The 16,082-nt window shown below is 32.8% G+C and overlaps 2 protein-coding genes across 2 annotated transcripts in view; one reads left to right on the top strand and one right to left on the bottom strand.

Moving 5' to 3' along the window:
• Positions 1-1,186, bottom strand: part of LOC123697333 (serine/threonine-protein kinase minibrain) — a 129,898-nt gene extending 128,712 nt beyond the window's left edge. The window contains exon 1 of the mRNA XM_045643810.1: positions 146-1,186. Coding sequence (XP_045499766.1) covers positions 146-209 — 64 coding nt within the window. The 5' untranslated portion in view covers positions 210-1,186. The remainder of the gene's footprint in view (positions 1-145) is intronic.
• A 1,596-nt stretch (positions 1,187-2,782) lies between these two features.
• On the top strand, positions 2,783-13,002 carry LOC123697234 (nuclear RNA export factor 1). Its single transcript, XM_045643674.1, has 10 exons — positions 2,783-3,105; positions 5,024-5,614; positions 6,525-6,715; positions 7,098-7,207; positions 8,388-8,424; positions 8,882-9,129; positions 9,430-9,598; positions 9,854-10,018; positions 10,703-10,872; positions 11,462-13,002. Exons 1-10 carry the CDS (start codon positions 3,051-3,053, stop codon positions 11,559-11,561), a joined length of 1,836 nt encoding a protein of 611 aa, XP_045499630.1. The 5' UTR covers positions 2,783-3,050; the 3' UTR covers positions 11,562-13,002.
• Positions 13,003-16,082: the final 3,080 nt, after the last annotated feature.

The raw sequence follows: 16,082 nt of genomic DNA, 5'->3' as shown, positions 1-16,082 counted from the left end.
ATTGTGTAAGTGATTGCTTTGGTACAATACAAATGTACTGCAATGTGTTTTTCAGCTGCAGCAGCATGTTATGTTAAATAAAAACAAACATTGTGATGCAAATGATGCAATGTTATATAAATAAATCAAAAGTTCATGAACTCACATTTGTTTTTGGCATTTTCGTCCATCAGCATGTTGAAATGGTGGTGGCGGTTCCACGCTGCCATTTTGCCTTCGTGCGGAGCCCCGAGAAGCACCAGGGCCGCCCCGGCGGGCCCAACTCCGTCTAGGGGCTCCAGTGTCCTCAGTACACTAAACTTTGTCACACACTCATAACCCAAGAAACATAGCTAACACTCGCTCACTGGCTTAAAAACGCCGTCGCCTCTGACGGCGGTGTCATCGGCGCCAACTCGCGCCGCACATGCCTTCGCACTTCCGCTCACGCACTTAACGATGCACTCGCGTAAATAAGCACGATCAACACGACACGCGGTGATTCACCTCCGTTGCCTACAGCGCTCCGCACTGCAGAGTGCAGGCGGAATGTAGCGTGCGCCCGGCGCCCGCCAACCCTACCAGACTGACACCCAAACACTTCGTCGTCACGTGCGCTCCGGCCGCACCGACACCACCACAACTATCCTCTATTCTTTGCACACCAAAACAATAATGCACACGCGAGAAAATATCACCGTTCTATTTCAATTTATGAAAATAAATTGAACGCAATGTTACGGAATGCGACGAGAGCGAGCAAGACGGACGACGCGATTTGCCTTCTTCGATCCGAATCAGACGGACTCGAATCGAACTCTCTAGCCGCGAACAAAATAATAACAAATATGCATGAGAGATGCTTGCTGTATTGTGCACGTGGGTTGCGTCACAGAGAAGTCACTTATTTCACCACGTTAAATAAAAACAATTCTCTGTACAGACTAACAATAATCTTGCATAGCTTTCAAGTAAAGCGAACCAGTGAACGATTTCAAAATTTTACGAAATACGAACTACACCATTAAACACATAAGTATCAAAACTGATCGATAGATTTAAAATTCACTAAAGCAATTATATCGTCACCAACTACACTATTTGTAAACAAAGCACAGCCCGTGTTACATTCAGTAAATTATTGGTTTTGGAACCGAAATCGCGAACGCGTTGATCAAGCGCGACAAGTAGGACAAAACATGGCAGACTTTACCAAAAGCACCACGAACTTTGTCTTTGGTTCTTTTTATTTTTAAATTACGTTATTGCCAGTTTATAAGCGTTGATCTTATAGTTTTTTATTATTAAATTAAATAAATTAAGCTGCTTGATACTATTTTAATGCTTAAAGTTTCAATATATTTTGAGAGAATAACTTTTAAACATTTTTATGAAAATAGCACGATAATAATAATTTTTATCGTCACAGGCCATAGAGTACAGAATGTTGGTAAAATCCCAATGATACCAGTTACAATATAATGATTTGAAATCACGAAATGCTTATTATTTTTATCGTACAATACATTTATATTATTTTTTATTTTAAAATAATGACTTCAAGATATTTATTCAGGATAACTATACTAAATGTACTTTTTATTTTACAATACATATTATTTCTAAGTGAATTGATTTTAAGTACCTATTTGAATTTTAAGCAATCATAACTACATACAAAAAATACAGATAGGTAATGTTTTTAGTCTGGTATTTTAAAATATGTTGAGATATTCAAATAACTTCAATTTAGATGCTTGTACAAAAACAAAAAGGATATGAATTTTCTAATCTAATACCTAATCTTCTTATAAATAAAAATGAATCCCAAAATGTGTTGGTAAGCGCATAACTCGAGAACGGCTTAACTGATTTCGTTAATTCTTTTTATTATAATATTCCCTGAAGTTCGAGGATATGGTTCTTATGTAGAGAAAACGTGAATATGTACCACGGGCGAAGCCGGGGCGGACCGCTAGTATATCCTACTAATATTATAAATGTGAAAGTTTGTATGGATGTATGGATGTTTGTTACTCTTTCACGTAAAAACTACTGAACCGATTACAATGAACTTTAGCACACATATAGAGGGTAACTTGGATTAACACATAGGATAGTTTTTATCCCGGAAATCCCACGGGAACGGGAACTATGCGGGTTTTCCTTTGCAAACGCGGGCGAAGCCGCGGGCGGAAATCTAGTCATGAAATAAACTAATATTACTTTGAATTTTGAAAGCATGTGTACATTTATGTTTCTTCTTCCCTCTGTGAATGACTTCATTCAGAAATCAGAAGACGGACTCCGCTGATGTGCGGTGTAAGTGGGCAATTGTTCCTCTCAATACAATATAATTTTATGTCTAGAAATACAAGAGATATTTTTTTCGTAAATGTGAGTAAAATAATGAAGCATAGCAACTCGAAGAAACCACAGACTTTTTTAATATTTTGTATCTGACAAAGTCAATATTTACAGACTATACAAGAATTATTTTATATTCATAGGAGTACATTACAATCATAAATTAATTTATGATTTAGATTAGATTGCCTATAATAATTAGTTTTTCATGCTCTATTATAAATCTAAAATCAGTCACTGTTAGTTGAAGAGATGATAGATAATTATTATAATTTTAAAATAATTATTAATTTCAAAGCTTTGAAAGCCAGAGACTATCGTCACTATACGATAATATTATAGTCTACACTCTACACTCTACTATCTTTGTTAAGGACGTCATAGTCTGTAGTCATATTAAAAAAATAAAGTGAAACGCAATAAACGCGAAGCACTCCGCTCTCGTTTGCTCGTTTCCTTCTAGGTTTCTTAACCTCGCATTTCATGTGTCTTTCTATGCAATTTGCATTTTTGAGTGTTTGTTAATAATATTATATAGAAGGCTCACATTCCAGCGTGGTAATCTCCTCTTAGGAAAATTACTACACGCCTTCAGTATCTTTGAAATATAAGGATAAGGATAAGCTCGTATTAGCGTCCGTTTGTCTTTGTATCTCCTTTCAATAACTTGTGCTGGAAAATTTTTCAACATAAGTAAATTCAATATGCCTAAAAGAGGTGGAGGACGAGTACGAAATTGGAAAGGAGGCGATCATTTTGGTAAGTTGTTAAATGTATCATTGCATAATAATCACTAACGCTATTACTTGTGGGTTTTACCTTGATGGAAAACACCAGTCTTTGTATCAAATTGATTGCATGGAAATTTTAAGTCGCATTAATGTAAAAAACACTATACTGCACTTGTAAAATGCACATGTGATCTCTGTTATTATTCCATGGTTTGGTTATAATAATAATTAATAAGGTATCATAAATTATTACATTTGATTGTGTGATTCCATCTTAGGGCAAAATAATACATATTTTGGTGAAAAAACTAAAATATTTACATACAGGAAAGTTACAATATTCCCTAGAACAAGGTAGCAGTCATCACCCGGTACATCTACTACTTTATACTACATTCTAGTTTTCAAGATGTGTATTTTATAATATAAACTTGAAACTTATATTTTATGTTTTTACGTTGTTTACAGCCTTATACTGTCTGAAGTCTGAATATTATGAATAATTTGACATAATTCACAAAAAATTCACAAAATATTATGTTCAAATGAGCTAATTCATCCTTAATTTACCTTTACATCATAAATACAAATACATCATTCAAAAACACTTAATGAAACAACTTGTAGTTATTTAGAAATTAAAGACTTTTTAACGGATTTTAAACGCGATTTATTCTTAACTTGTAGTTATACTGAAATGTTTTACGGAAGTTCATAAAAATTGCACAAAAGTGAAATGAGGAAACATAAAAAACAGCCTGTGAAGCGGGTTGTATATTGTGGCCAAATTTGAAGACAATCTATGCAGAAACCAACTTAATTTTTATATGTATGGGTTTATAATCATTACTTAATATGATGCTACTGAATGTTATCTAACATTTGAAGTAAAACTTCTTTAGGCATGTTGAGAGTAAAATTTCATGTCATGGAATAAGGTGACGATTTTGATATCTTTGAATCTCGCTAAAAAAAGTTTCACTTCTGACATGTGTGCTCGGCACGCTCTTTTTACAATAATTATATAATGAATCATTTAAATTTTAAAGAATGACTTATCTCCACATTCCATAGTAAATTCATTGCTAGACATGTTCAGACAATTATATTTATAAATTTATGTTCAGACAAGCTATATAAATTTCAAAGACCTGTTTGAAGTGACTAAACTGTTTTCCTTAAAGTTATTTCTGATTTTTAAGAGGTACTTGTATGCTTTAATTGGTAAAGAAGTTTGGAGGTTTAATTCCCAAGTTTATGCACAGTATTGTAAAGATTCATATTCCGAACTAACCTCTAGAATCTAAAGAACAAAACTTATTCTAATGGATGCATTGGTATAATTCATATTTTATAACTTAAGTTTTCTTTAGCCTTGTATCCACTTGAACATGCTCAGGCGAATGAGCGGCTCGGCCAAATGAGCCGTTCATTCCCCTGAGCATGCTCAAGTGGATACAAGGCTTTTGGTATTGAGGTGTACTGCAATTCAATAAATAATATTTACACAAACTATGTTCAACAGTCCATAGTATTATGAAGGGTTGTGTACGAGAGTTATAATTGAGAAATTCATTGCCTCATCTTATCAAGAATATTGTTTTAATTTAATAGGTTTTTACTTTTTGTTGATTAATAAGTTGAGATCCTTATTTCTACTATACCAAAGGAAATAAAATAATTTCTGAAATAATGAATTCAAGCCGTTAAATATAATATAGACAATGGATATTATTTAGTCAACTGACTTCATAATTTTTATTGTAATATGAGTATTGAAGAATAATTTTCATATTTAAAAACAAATCATTTAGGGATCTTAAGTACTTACTTTTGTGTTTTGCATCAAAATTGATTTAATTAAAAAAATTTTGGTCTTGTTATAATAAAAAGTCTTTGAGACAGTTTATTTTCAAAAATGTGATGATCTTTCTCTTTTGTTACAGAACATGATGACCGTGGATTCAACAGTGGAACCAGGCGAGTCATATTCAAACAGAACACCAATAAAGGAAAGAATAAATTCCGCAACTGGAACGATGCTAAACTACTATTGGACGATGATGTTGATATGGGTGCATCTGGTCACCCTCAGAACAGAAAAGGTTCCTACCGAGGAAGAGGTGGAAGACTTAACTCGCCACCACCAAGATCCCTGCAGAAGAAAAAATTCATCACAGGTGTACTGCCATGGTATCAGGTCACAATACCATATGGAGCGAAACATGAAAAGGATGTCATTTTCAAAGCTCTATTAAGCCACATATCTCCAGATATCTTTGTACCCCATTATTTCAAGATTGAAGGCAACGCAGCCATATTTTATGTGGATGATGTTAAAATAGCAGAGAAGCTATTCCACGCTGATCGTAAAATTATGATGCCCAACGGATTCAAAATGATTTTGGTCGTCAGAAATTCAGTGCCAAGGATAAATATTAATGCGGAAATGCAAGAGAAAATGAAGTTGGCTATGGCGAAACGATATAATGCCGCTACCAAGGCATTAGACTTGACGAAGTTCCATGCTGATCCTGGTAAGTTAAGCTTATGATCGTAGAAACTAAATAATATGTTATTATTATTATTTTTTCTTGAAAGATTAAGGGAAAAGATTTAACACATGACCAAATTCAAAAAGTCTTTGGGGATATTTTTTATTGATTTGTTTACCAGTAGTTACTAGTTGGCACGAAAATAAGTCTTAGTGACACAATGTCATTCACCTTCGTTTTGAGTGGAATAACATATGACTCACCATGTTTCGTCATTCATGTTCACAAAAAATCTATAGATAGATACATATTGAATTTTTATAGTCTTCAAAAGATCTTTAATCTGTATTTATTATGGCTACCTGCATTTTTTTACTGGTAACTAGTTAAACAAGGTTTGGTCCCTATTTATCTGACTTCTAAACCTCTTTATGAACCTATATTGTCATGTATAGTGACCCTGCCTTCCAAGTCACTGGTCATGGGTTCGATTCCCACCCAGGGCTATTATTTGTGCGATGAACATAGATGTTCATCACACAAAGTGATAGTTAATCTTATAATATAAAAATGAATCGCAAAATGTGTTGGTAAGCGCATAACTCGAGAACAACTGAACCGATTTCGTTAATTCTTTTTTATTACATTTCTTGAAGTACGAGGATGGTTCTTATGGAGAGAAAACGTAAAAATGTACCACGGGTGAAGCCGGGGCGGACCGCTAGTTATCTATATAAGTACTTATTTAAAAATAATATATGTATGTTTATCAGCCATCTGGTTTCCATAACACAAGCGAAAGCTTAGTATGGGATCAGATCGTGCCGTGTGTGAAAATTGTCTCAAAAATATTTATTGACTGTGGTTTAGCGTTTTTGTGTTATTGAGCATTAAAACATACACTTAGTAGGAATTATATAACATATATTTACACATTTCCATTTTTTTTTAGAACTAGCTGACGTGTTCTGTGCACTATTTCGACCAATCATAATGTTGGCTGCTATTGACATAATTGCCGAGAACATACCAGATTTGGAAGCATTAAACCTGAATGATAATAAACTGCATGGAATTGAACATTTGAAGATACTCTCCACTAAGTTTAAGAACCTTAAGATATTGTACATGGGTGATAATAGAGTGAGTAAGACGGAAATTTCCAGTTTGTATAGTAGAATAAAATGATTTATTGTCCTGTATGAATAATTTGATGTTGCAACAACAAAATAAAATTGATTTCATAGAATGTAAACCTATCTAATTTTTGATAGAACTGCTTCTATTAAAGTTTTTACACATTCTATCTCTGATATGTAACTTCAATAAGCATAATATGATTCAATTTTGAATAGAAATCTCAAGTTACAATAACTTTATATTTTAAATTTTCAAGTAGTGAGAGCAGTAATGCATTATCCATCCATCTATTTCACTACAGGAATAAAGAAAAAATGATACCAAATAAAAGTTTTCATTTCTCAAACTATTTATATATCAACATTTACACATAAATATTTTTCAGATACCGTCCATAGCAGCGTTGGAACCGCTCAAGTCACTAACCCTAGTGGAACTGTACCTCAAGGGCAATCCGCTGGTGAACAGGTTCAGTGACCATGAAACCTACATAAGGTAATATTGAAACATGCACCAGGCAGGTAACGCTGCCGTTTTCACATTAAAGGTTATGTTGATCGTAGGCCATAGGTCGTTGAAGTTTATAAAAGGGTGTACTCTTTTATAATAATATGTAGTAGTGGAAAAAGAAAAGATTTAAATAGATTTAGTGACGCATGAAACTCTATAGCACATTTTGAAATTAATCAATTTAAAAATTTACCATAGAAAAATTTTTTTTAGAATGTGGTTTTCAGAAGTTTTTTTAACTGAATAAATTGTGTATTAAAGAAAGGATTGATTTTGAAATGTGCTATAATATAAACATTAAATTGGAAATCATTGGCTTCTAATATAATTATTGCTTTATTAGATTGTTCGTAACAATTTTGACAATTTTAACGAACCAAATTGAAATATGCAGTAACTTATGTAATTGGAATGTTTTTAGAACTTTGATAATGAAATTTGGTTTGTTAAAACAGTTTCCATACTCATCGACAATAACATAATATTAACTCTCATTTTAGATATGAATCAAGATAGAAAAATGCTGGTTACAAAGATTTTTCTATCTTGGTTATTACTTATTAGACAGTAAAAAAAAAAACATCTTTAACATTTTGGATGAAGTTTGTATTAACATGTTATTCAATTATATATATAAATTTAATTTATTTCAATACAAATTTCAACTATTACAATATATTATAGGAATGTATGAAACACATACAAACTTCATTTCTGCCAATGAAACTAAAAATCATCAAAAAATCGTAAGACTCTTTTCATTGAAACATTTTGTTAAATCATTTAAAAACCATAATTATTTATGGTATGGTCTGTGTCACATCAACAATTTATATTATTAATATTCAATTGAATTAAATCTTAATTCTTAAGTGGTATTTCTGAGATTAGGTTATTATAGCAATAACCTGACATCAAAAATACATTCCTATGTTTAATTTTTATTTCAAGATTTTCAACAAAACACTCTGTATTATATTTTCTGTTACATGTAACACAGACCACTTTATTTATCCCAAAGGGACCTTTTTTATCACAAAAAGATTAGCAAAATGCTTAAATGTAAAGGCCTTATGACAACACACCTGTATATTATCGTTATTTTATGTTTATGAGAGTTTCAGAGGAATTTTACAAGTATTGCCATAATGTTTGTTATCTCCAGTGACGTCCGGAAGAAGTTTCCGAAGCTGCTGCGATTGGTACGTAATTTCTTAACATAATAATATCTGTGTATGTTTTTTTTTTAAGGACTAAGTCGGCTTTTTACCCCACTAAGAAATTGGCCATATTACGACTGTGCATTTAATATTAATACAATGTTTCCAGATGCGCCATTAAATTATTCAGATATTTACAACTCTAATTATTGTTGTCTCAATAATTACTTTTTCATATAATGTTACATTTCATTAATTTACCAATATCCTAAAGAAAGTTTTTAGCAAGCAATATTTGTCTAGGCATCGTCCGGATTGTATTTAAAGTTTGATTAACTCCCTTTGTAATGCAGTAGATTTACTAGCGTAAACATTTTAAATTTGGTCAAGCAGTTATTGAGTTTATTAATAATTACTTTACAAACAAACAAAAAACTGATATTTCTGTAAACTATTACATTACATTATTCAACTTTGTGACTACTATGCAAATTTTAAGGACGGCGAGGACCTACCACCAGTGATTGGGTTCGACGTGAACGAAGACTTGAGTTTACCTCCCCGACAACAATCCTTCCTCATAGATCCAAACGGTCAGGATCTAGTGAGAGAATTCCTTAAACAATACTATGCTATATATGACTCTGAGTCGAGGCAGCCATTGTTAGATGCCTACCACGAAAGTGCTACTATGTCCTTGACGGTGGCCTATAAGAATTATGAGGAGAGAAATGTGGCGTCCTTGAAGTGAGTTTAATATTCAATCAATTATGTAATAAAATTTTAAGATACCTACTGGTAAAATTTGCTTTAACACATTTTATAGGGATGTTTTGGTGAACAACCATATTATGCAATTTATAAAACGTTCAAATCAATGTTTGTACTTTTAACATAACAGAATTTAGTAATATTGTAACAAATTTGTAATTTGCTACAAAAGCGAAGTATGTTCAAATATGTCCAAATAAGTTTTTGTCTAATGTGAATACCTGTCTATTTATTCATGTGTGTAAAGTTTATTAATAGTTATATTTTTGTTTGTAGGTTGCACGCATACATCCCAAACAGTCGAAACCTGTTAAGGATACAAGAAAGAGATTTAAGACGAAGGAGTTTAAAAACCGGCAGATTACAAGTGGTATCATTTTTATCAGATCTGCCGAAGACTACACATGACTTGATGGGATTTGCCGTTGATTTATTAGTTTTTAGGGTATGCTGCTTTCTCTATAATAAAATTAATCTAACATTTGTTTCTATAAATGGAAATTTTTAATTTATATGCAGTTTATTATAAATGCTAAGCTTATAAATGCTTATATGTTAAAACAATTTTAAAAAAGTATAATAATTAAATACAGTCACTAAAATGTTATATTAAATTTAATTATTTTTAATGTATCAGCCAAATTGAGGTATTGAAACTACTTAATAAATAATTTTATTAATTATTTTTGTGTTTTTTCAGCCAACAATGATAGTACTGACAATGAATGGGGTGTTCAAAGAGACAATGACGCCTAGAAACCCGACGAGATCATTCCACAGGACGTTCATAATTGTGCCCAATGCAACGGGCGGTTTCTGCATAATGAATGATATGTTATCCGTCACTAATACTACTAAGGAGCAGGTATGTGATAATTCATTTATAAGTTTAGACTAGTCTAATAGTTATAAAGGTTGTCAGTTTTTTTTTTCTGGAGACTACAGAGAAAAAAAAAAGTAATTTAGCATAATATTGTTACATATTATTATAGTAATAAGGAAATGTACATATTTCTCCGTTTTTAGATAGTTCAAGCTACTAGCTTAATTGTGTGTAGGGTGATACAATAAAACATTCAATTCATTTAATAACTTTTTTATTTCGTATTTCAATAGTCGTTATTGCTTATATTATAACTTAAAACTAATGAACACAAGCACACAAAGAGCTGATATGTGGCATCTCCTGGGCAGCGCTCGGTTGTCGCCCGTTGCTCGTTGATGCATAACATCCAGGTTCTGTCAATCCATACTAATATTATAAATGCGAAAGTAACTCTGTCTGTTACTCAATCACGCCTTCATTACTGAACCAATTTGCATGAAATTTGGTATAAAGATATTTTGATACCCGAGAAAGGACATAGGATAGGTGTTATCCCGGAAATTCGAACGGGAACTATGCGGGTTTTTCTTTGACTACGCGGGCGATGCCGCAGGTGGCAAGCTAGTTAAGATATAAAGATAAATATATTTTTAGAAAACAGTATTTATCAAGTTATAAATTTTATCAAAACATTAAAATAATGTTATTACTAATTGTCAACAGGAAGAAAAAGCGTTCGCATCCAGTCCGCCAATAGCAGCAACCGCTCCAACGCCCGCTGTAGTTCCCGCTGCCGCTCAAGCGATACCGACCGCGGGACAAGATGACACGCAGAAGGTGATGCTGGCCATGCTCAGCCAGCAGACCGGCATGAACGAGCACTGGAGCGTCAAGTTAGTATATTCTATTATATGATAAAGTCTATAGAGTCCGCCATTAGTTGTTCCCGCTTCCGCTGTCGCTCAAGCGATACCGACCGCGGGACAAGATACGCAGAAGGTGATGCTGGCCATGCTCAGCCAGCAGACCGGCATGAATATGTATATCATAATATAGTAAAAGCCTGGACATAAAGTGTAATAAAGGCCTACACAGAATTGAACGGCATGACAATTTTGCCCTAAGTCAGCGCACACCAGTCACTTATATTATACTAGATGGATGACGCGTCGTTCAATAAAATGCCTTTCAATTCTACGGCATCATTTTAAAGAATAGCAATTTATCTACACTAATATTATAAAGAGGAAAACTTAGTTTGTTTGATTGTAATGAATAGGCTCTTAAACTACTGGACCGAATTTGATGAAATTTGGCACAGACAATCTTTAGACCCTGAAATGAACATAGGCTACCTTTTATTGCGAAATATGTACCATGGGCGAAGCCGGGGTGGACCGCTAGTGTATTTATATAATAATTTAGCTATGTATAGTTTTATGTATCTTATAGCGTTGTTCTAATTATATATAATTGTTACAGTTGTCTACAAGAAACGGGGTGGGACTTTCAGCGAGCGCTGTTTATCTTCAACCAACTTCAGTCAGAAGGAAAGATACCACCTGAAGCATTTGTAAAATGAACTATTATGAAGACTGAAGACGTGGTGTTTGAATAGAGACTGTAAAACTTGTATATAGTGTAAATAATGTGTGAAACAGTTGTAAAAGATTATACAACGAATGAAAAAAAAAAAATTATGGTGTAAAATTAAAAAATGATTTTTGTTAAGATTTTAAAAGCACATGTTTGTTTCTAGTGTTATAACAGACTTGTTTTTTCGCTTTTTATTTGTATTTTCTATAACTGCGATTAAACTATGGTTCGTTGTAGGGTTGTATTGTAGTTTATAAACTAATAAAAAAATTATTTTTGAGATAAATGCTAAAAAATTATGAAATATTTGTTAGCACTTCATTGATTTTTGTTAATATTTATTTCACAATTTTTTTATTGTTCTTGTAGTGTGTTTAGAAAAATGATTTGTTTTGACGAATACTGGTCTAAGTTAAACATCTTGTGTTGTATGTTTTAACTATAGAAAGAATATACTCTGTTTATGGAATTCATGTATAATTAACAATTTTAAGGATTTTCGAGTTATACTTGAGTTTTTGAAGTGAAACTTCTTTAGGCGAGTTGAGAGTAAAATTTCAATGGTAATGGTAATACCGTCACGTAATGGAGTAAGGTTGTTGGTACCTTTGAATCTTGCCAAAGAAGTTTCACTTCTGACACGTGTGCTCGGCACACGCACGCTTTTTGTTGGTTGGTATAATTGTGATAAACCAATTTTAATTGAGTTTGTGTACCGATTCTTTGTATATAGTGTCAAATTTTTCTTTACTAATTGGTTGTGATGATACATTTTGTTCTGTTGTATCTTTCATTTGTAAAGCTATATTTTCCTTGTATTTTTTATAGTCTGTATTCTAGATTTAACTATGGCCAATATTTTGTCAGAACTAACACTTTATTGTTAAAAAAATTCTCTCTCAACTGATAATACATAATGTTATGTAGTTATAATTTCGTGATAGTGTATGTTTTAAATTAAAATATGTTGTACGTGTACATCTAAGAAAAAAAAAAACATAAGCTAATTAAAAGAAAACATGTGATTTTTTTGAATAAGTGCACAATTTAGAAATGTCGATACACGGTTGCAAGAAAAGAGTGACTTGCACGTAAAAAGAACATCAATGAAAAAAAAAATGTAATGAGTTTTTTTTTGGGATTGGGAAAAGCACAAGATGAAGCCATGGCGGTCCCAAACGGCGGGTTTTTTGATGCCTTTGAGTCCAATTTTGGGCGATGGTTTGGTCTAAATGACCATGAAATATAGTGTGGCGGAACCCCGTGGATATTTTTTATACTTTCCTGTGGGCTAGCTGCATGGTTTACCAGTTTTTTTGGCTCGCTTTACTCCGCCGAAGTGACGGGCGCCGGCTCTTGAGTGCTGGGGAGATGAAGAGCTTAGGGGCTTTGAATTTGAGACTTATGAATAAACTTTTTTTATAATATGACTGTGTTTTATTACTACGACCTTAGTCACGATTTTGTGGGAAGTACCTAATGAATTAGCCTTTAATAGACTGCATTTTTATTCAAATTCAATTACGTTCATGCTAAGATAAATAAATTATAGTAAAACATAAGACGCACAAAAAAATTAAAATGCGCGTGCAATCATTGAATACTTAGGAGTATGTATACTACGTACTAAGACTACGTAATACATATTATATAGATTGAATACCTCTTGGAATACCTAATAGCTGTCTCTTTCATTTGCGTGCTTTTGCGTATCTTCTGTTTTACTTATCATTGCAACTTGTCAGATAAAAATAAGGATAAAAAACATGAAATGATTTAAAAATGCTAATTCATGTGAACGTAACATAAGCTTCGTAATACCATTGACAATTAAGAATTAACAAATGTTTTGATAGCGCTTTCGTTTATTAGACAATGATTCTCTCATTATCTACAGAAGAATAGGTATAAAGGATAATGTGCTTAAAACATTATTGCATGTAATAAGTAATCCATACTAATATTATAAATGCGAAAGTAACTCTGTCTGTCTGTCTGTCTGTTACTCAATCACGCCTAAACTACTGAACCAATTTGCATGAAATTTGGTATGGAGATATTTTGATACCCGAGAAAGGGTTGGTTACATAGGCTACCTTTTATTGGGAAATATGTACCACGGGCGAAGCCGGGGCGGACCTCTAGTAACTAATAAGTATACCTTTAAAACATACCTAAGTACCTATAAAGTATAAAGTTGTCGCAGTTAAACCAGACTCCTCGGAACTAAACGGCTTGATTGTAGATAGCTGTAGCCCGGTCATCCCGGCCCGGTATTCCCGGCCGAAGCAAGAAATTTTTTTTAAATCTTTAATGCAGTTCTATTTCTTTTTAAAAATTAAGGAATGTTTCCTTTCAGCAAAATTCTAAACTACCTTCAGTGTGTAAAGTACTTTCCCTCCAGAGCCCATCGAAAATTTCCACACTGTAACATACTGTAACTGTTGAAATCGATCCAATAGTTCAATCAAACAAACACTTCAGCTAGATGATTTGTATAGATACCGTATGCACTATGCAAGATACTATAAAAAGGCGTGATGTTACTGTAATCACGATGTAGCCTGTGCGTCTGTCTAGACATCAACACGATAATATCACAGATTACCTACTAAATACTTTTCTACGTACTATACCTATATTCAGGCTACCTGATAATCACATGAGTAGATTCCGTTTTTCTACTCATGTGCTACTACATAATTTATTATTAAACACAAATATTATACCATATAAGTAGGTATTTTATTTTCACTATAGGAACACAAGTGTAAGGAGGTTCCATAATCCACCACGCTGGCCAAGTTTGAGTTGGTGTATCAAGATGGCATACAGGCACATGATATACCTAGGTAGGTATCGTGGAAATTTGGTTCTTTATCGTGTCTTGCCGGTTTCCTTACAGTATTTTTCCTACAAAGATTGGAGTGGCAGTAGTTGAATTATGAATGCACACAGTTATTTTATTATTGTAAAGTATACCATGCTAATTTTGAGAGATTATCATAAGTAATCTACCTACATTGTACAAGTTTTACATGCTTAATCGCATACATTACGTTTTCTAACGTCATAATTATTCCTCTCATAAATCTAGATTGTAACGTAAACACAGTTTTATAACTATTATATTAAAATAAAGATGTTGTTGTATTTTGTGTCTTCATTAAGATTGTAATTTGTATAATAAGAGATAAGATAAAATGAAAAGAACTTTCTTTTGTTGCACCATATTATTTTTAACTAGCTGCTCCGCGTGATTTCACCCCCCTGGCTATACTCCTGTTGGTCGTAGCGTGATGATATATAGCCTATAACCTTCCTCGATAAGTGGGCTATCTAACCCTGAAAGAATTTTTCAAATCAGACAAGTAGTTCCCGAGATTAGCGCGTTCAAACAAACAAACTCTTCAGCTTTATAATATTAGTATTATAGTATAGATAATTTACTCGCTTGGACTGTCACACAGATCATATTATTACACTAAATTACACGATGTAATACTATCGTATGCTCTTAAACATCGATATAACATTAGATATTTTTAAAAAAATATGGTCGGAGAGTAGATCCGTCTGACGTCTGTAAGCTTAACCACCCGTATAGAGCCCGGCAAACTTGGCCAAAAAGTAGCGTGGTGGCCCGGGAAGATTCCGCAATGCGCATATAAAATCATTAGGGAAACAACTTTAAAGGAATAGAATGATATTAGGTAAATACCTATATACTACTTAAATTGTGCTAATACCTATATACTTAACTGGTAAAAGTTTAAAACAAAGGCTTTTTATCTTTAGATAATTTCGAAAAAATTTGTTCGAAATAAGTATTTAATATTTTTTAAACGTTTTACTGAACTCAATTGTCATGTGGGTATGAACCTATGAGGTGGAGGAATGGAAAGAGTGTCTGAAATGACCTAAAATCGTGTAACAATGGGGCATCCATCTTGTGTGTATAAATAATGATTACAGTACAATTAAGGTTAGCAATGAGAAATCTTCCAAGGCACAGTCTGAAGTTGTTGACTGTAGATAACGTGTAGGTAATGCTGGCAAAGCAAATAAGTAGTGGAATTTTACATTCCTTTAATTGCAATAACATGTTTTGGTGTTCATTAAATAGTTTTAATAGTATTTAAATAACAACTTATTTAAATTAATAAGAAAGATTGACATATTAAAAGTAGTAAAAATTGTTTAAATGCCTATGTGTTTGTACGAGCGAATTTCATGAACTATGGCATCGTTATAGCTAACTAACTATTAAGACGTCTTTATAGTACCTATTCTGTGACTACCTATAGCTCAAATTGAATAATTAATTTTGATTTTTTTTTATTCGCCAAATGAAGGCTATAGGGATTTCATCACGCTATGACACTAATGAGAAAAAATATTGATTTCAGAGCAGGCGAAGTTGCGTTGATTTGGTAGTCATATTTTTATGATAGAACTATTAGATTAGGTATCTAAGTAGCTACCTAGTTCTAGTTAGAGGAAATCT

Source organism: Colias croceus, chromosome 14 (genome assembly GCF_905220415.1).
Source record: "Colias croceus chromosome 14, ilColCroc2.1".
In the NCBI taxonomy this organism is placed as follows: Eukaryota; Metazoa; Arthropoda; class Insecta; order Lepidoptera; family Pieridae; genus Colias; species Colias croceus.
This window is presented reverse-complemented; position numbering and strand designations above follow the sequence as displayed.

Excerpts from the sequence above, each read along its gene's own strand:
- LOC123697234 (XM_045643674.1), top strand. The coding sequence starts at position 3,051 with ATGCCTAAAAGAGGTGGAGGACGAGTACGAAATTGGAAAGGAGGCGAT. Across the intron at positions 6,716-7,097 it reads TGTACATGGGTGATAATAGA|ATACCGTCCATAGCAGCGTT; the intron begins GTGAGTAAGACG and ends AATATTTTTCAG. Across the intron at positions 10,873-11,461 it reads AACGAGCACTGGAGCGTCAA|TTGTCTACAAGAAACGGGGT; the intron begins GTTAGTATATTC and ends TAATTGTTACAG.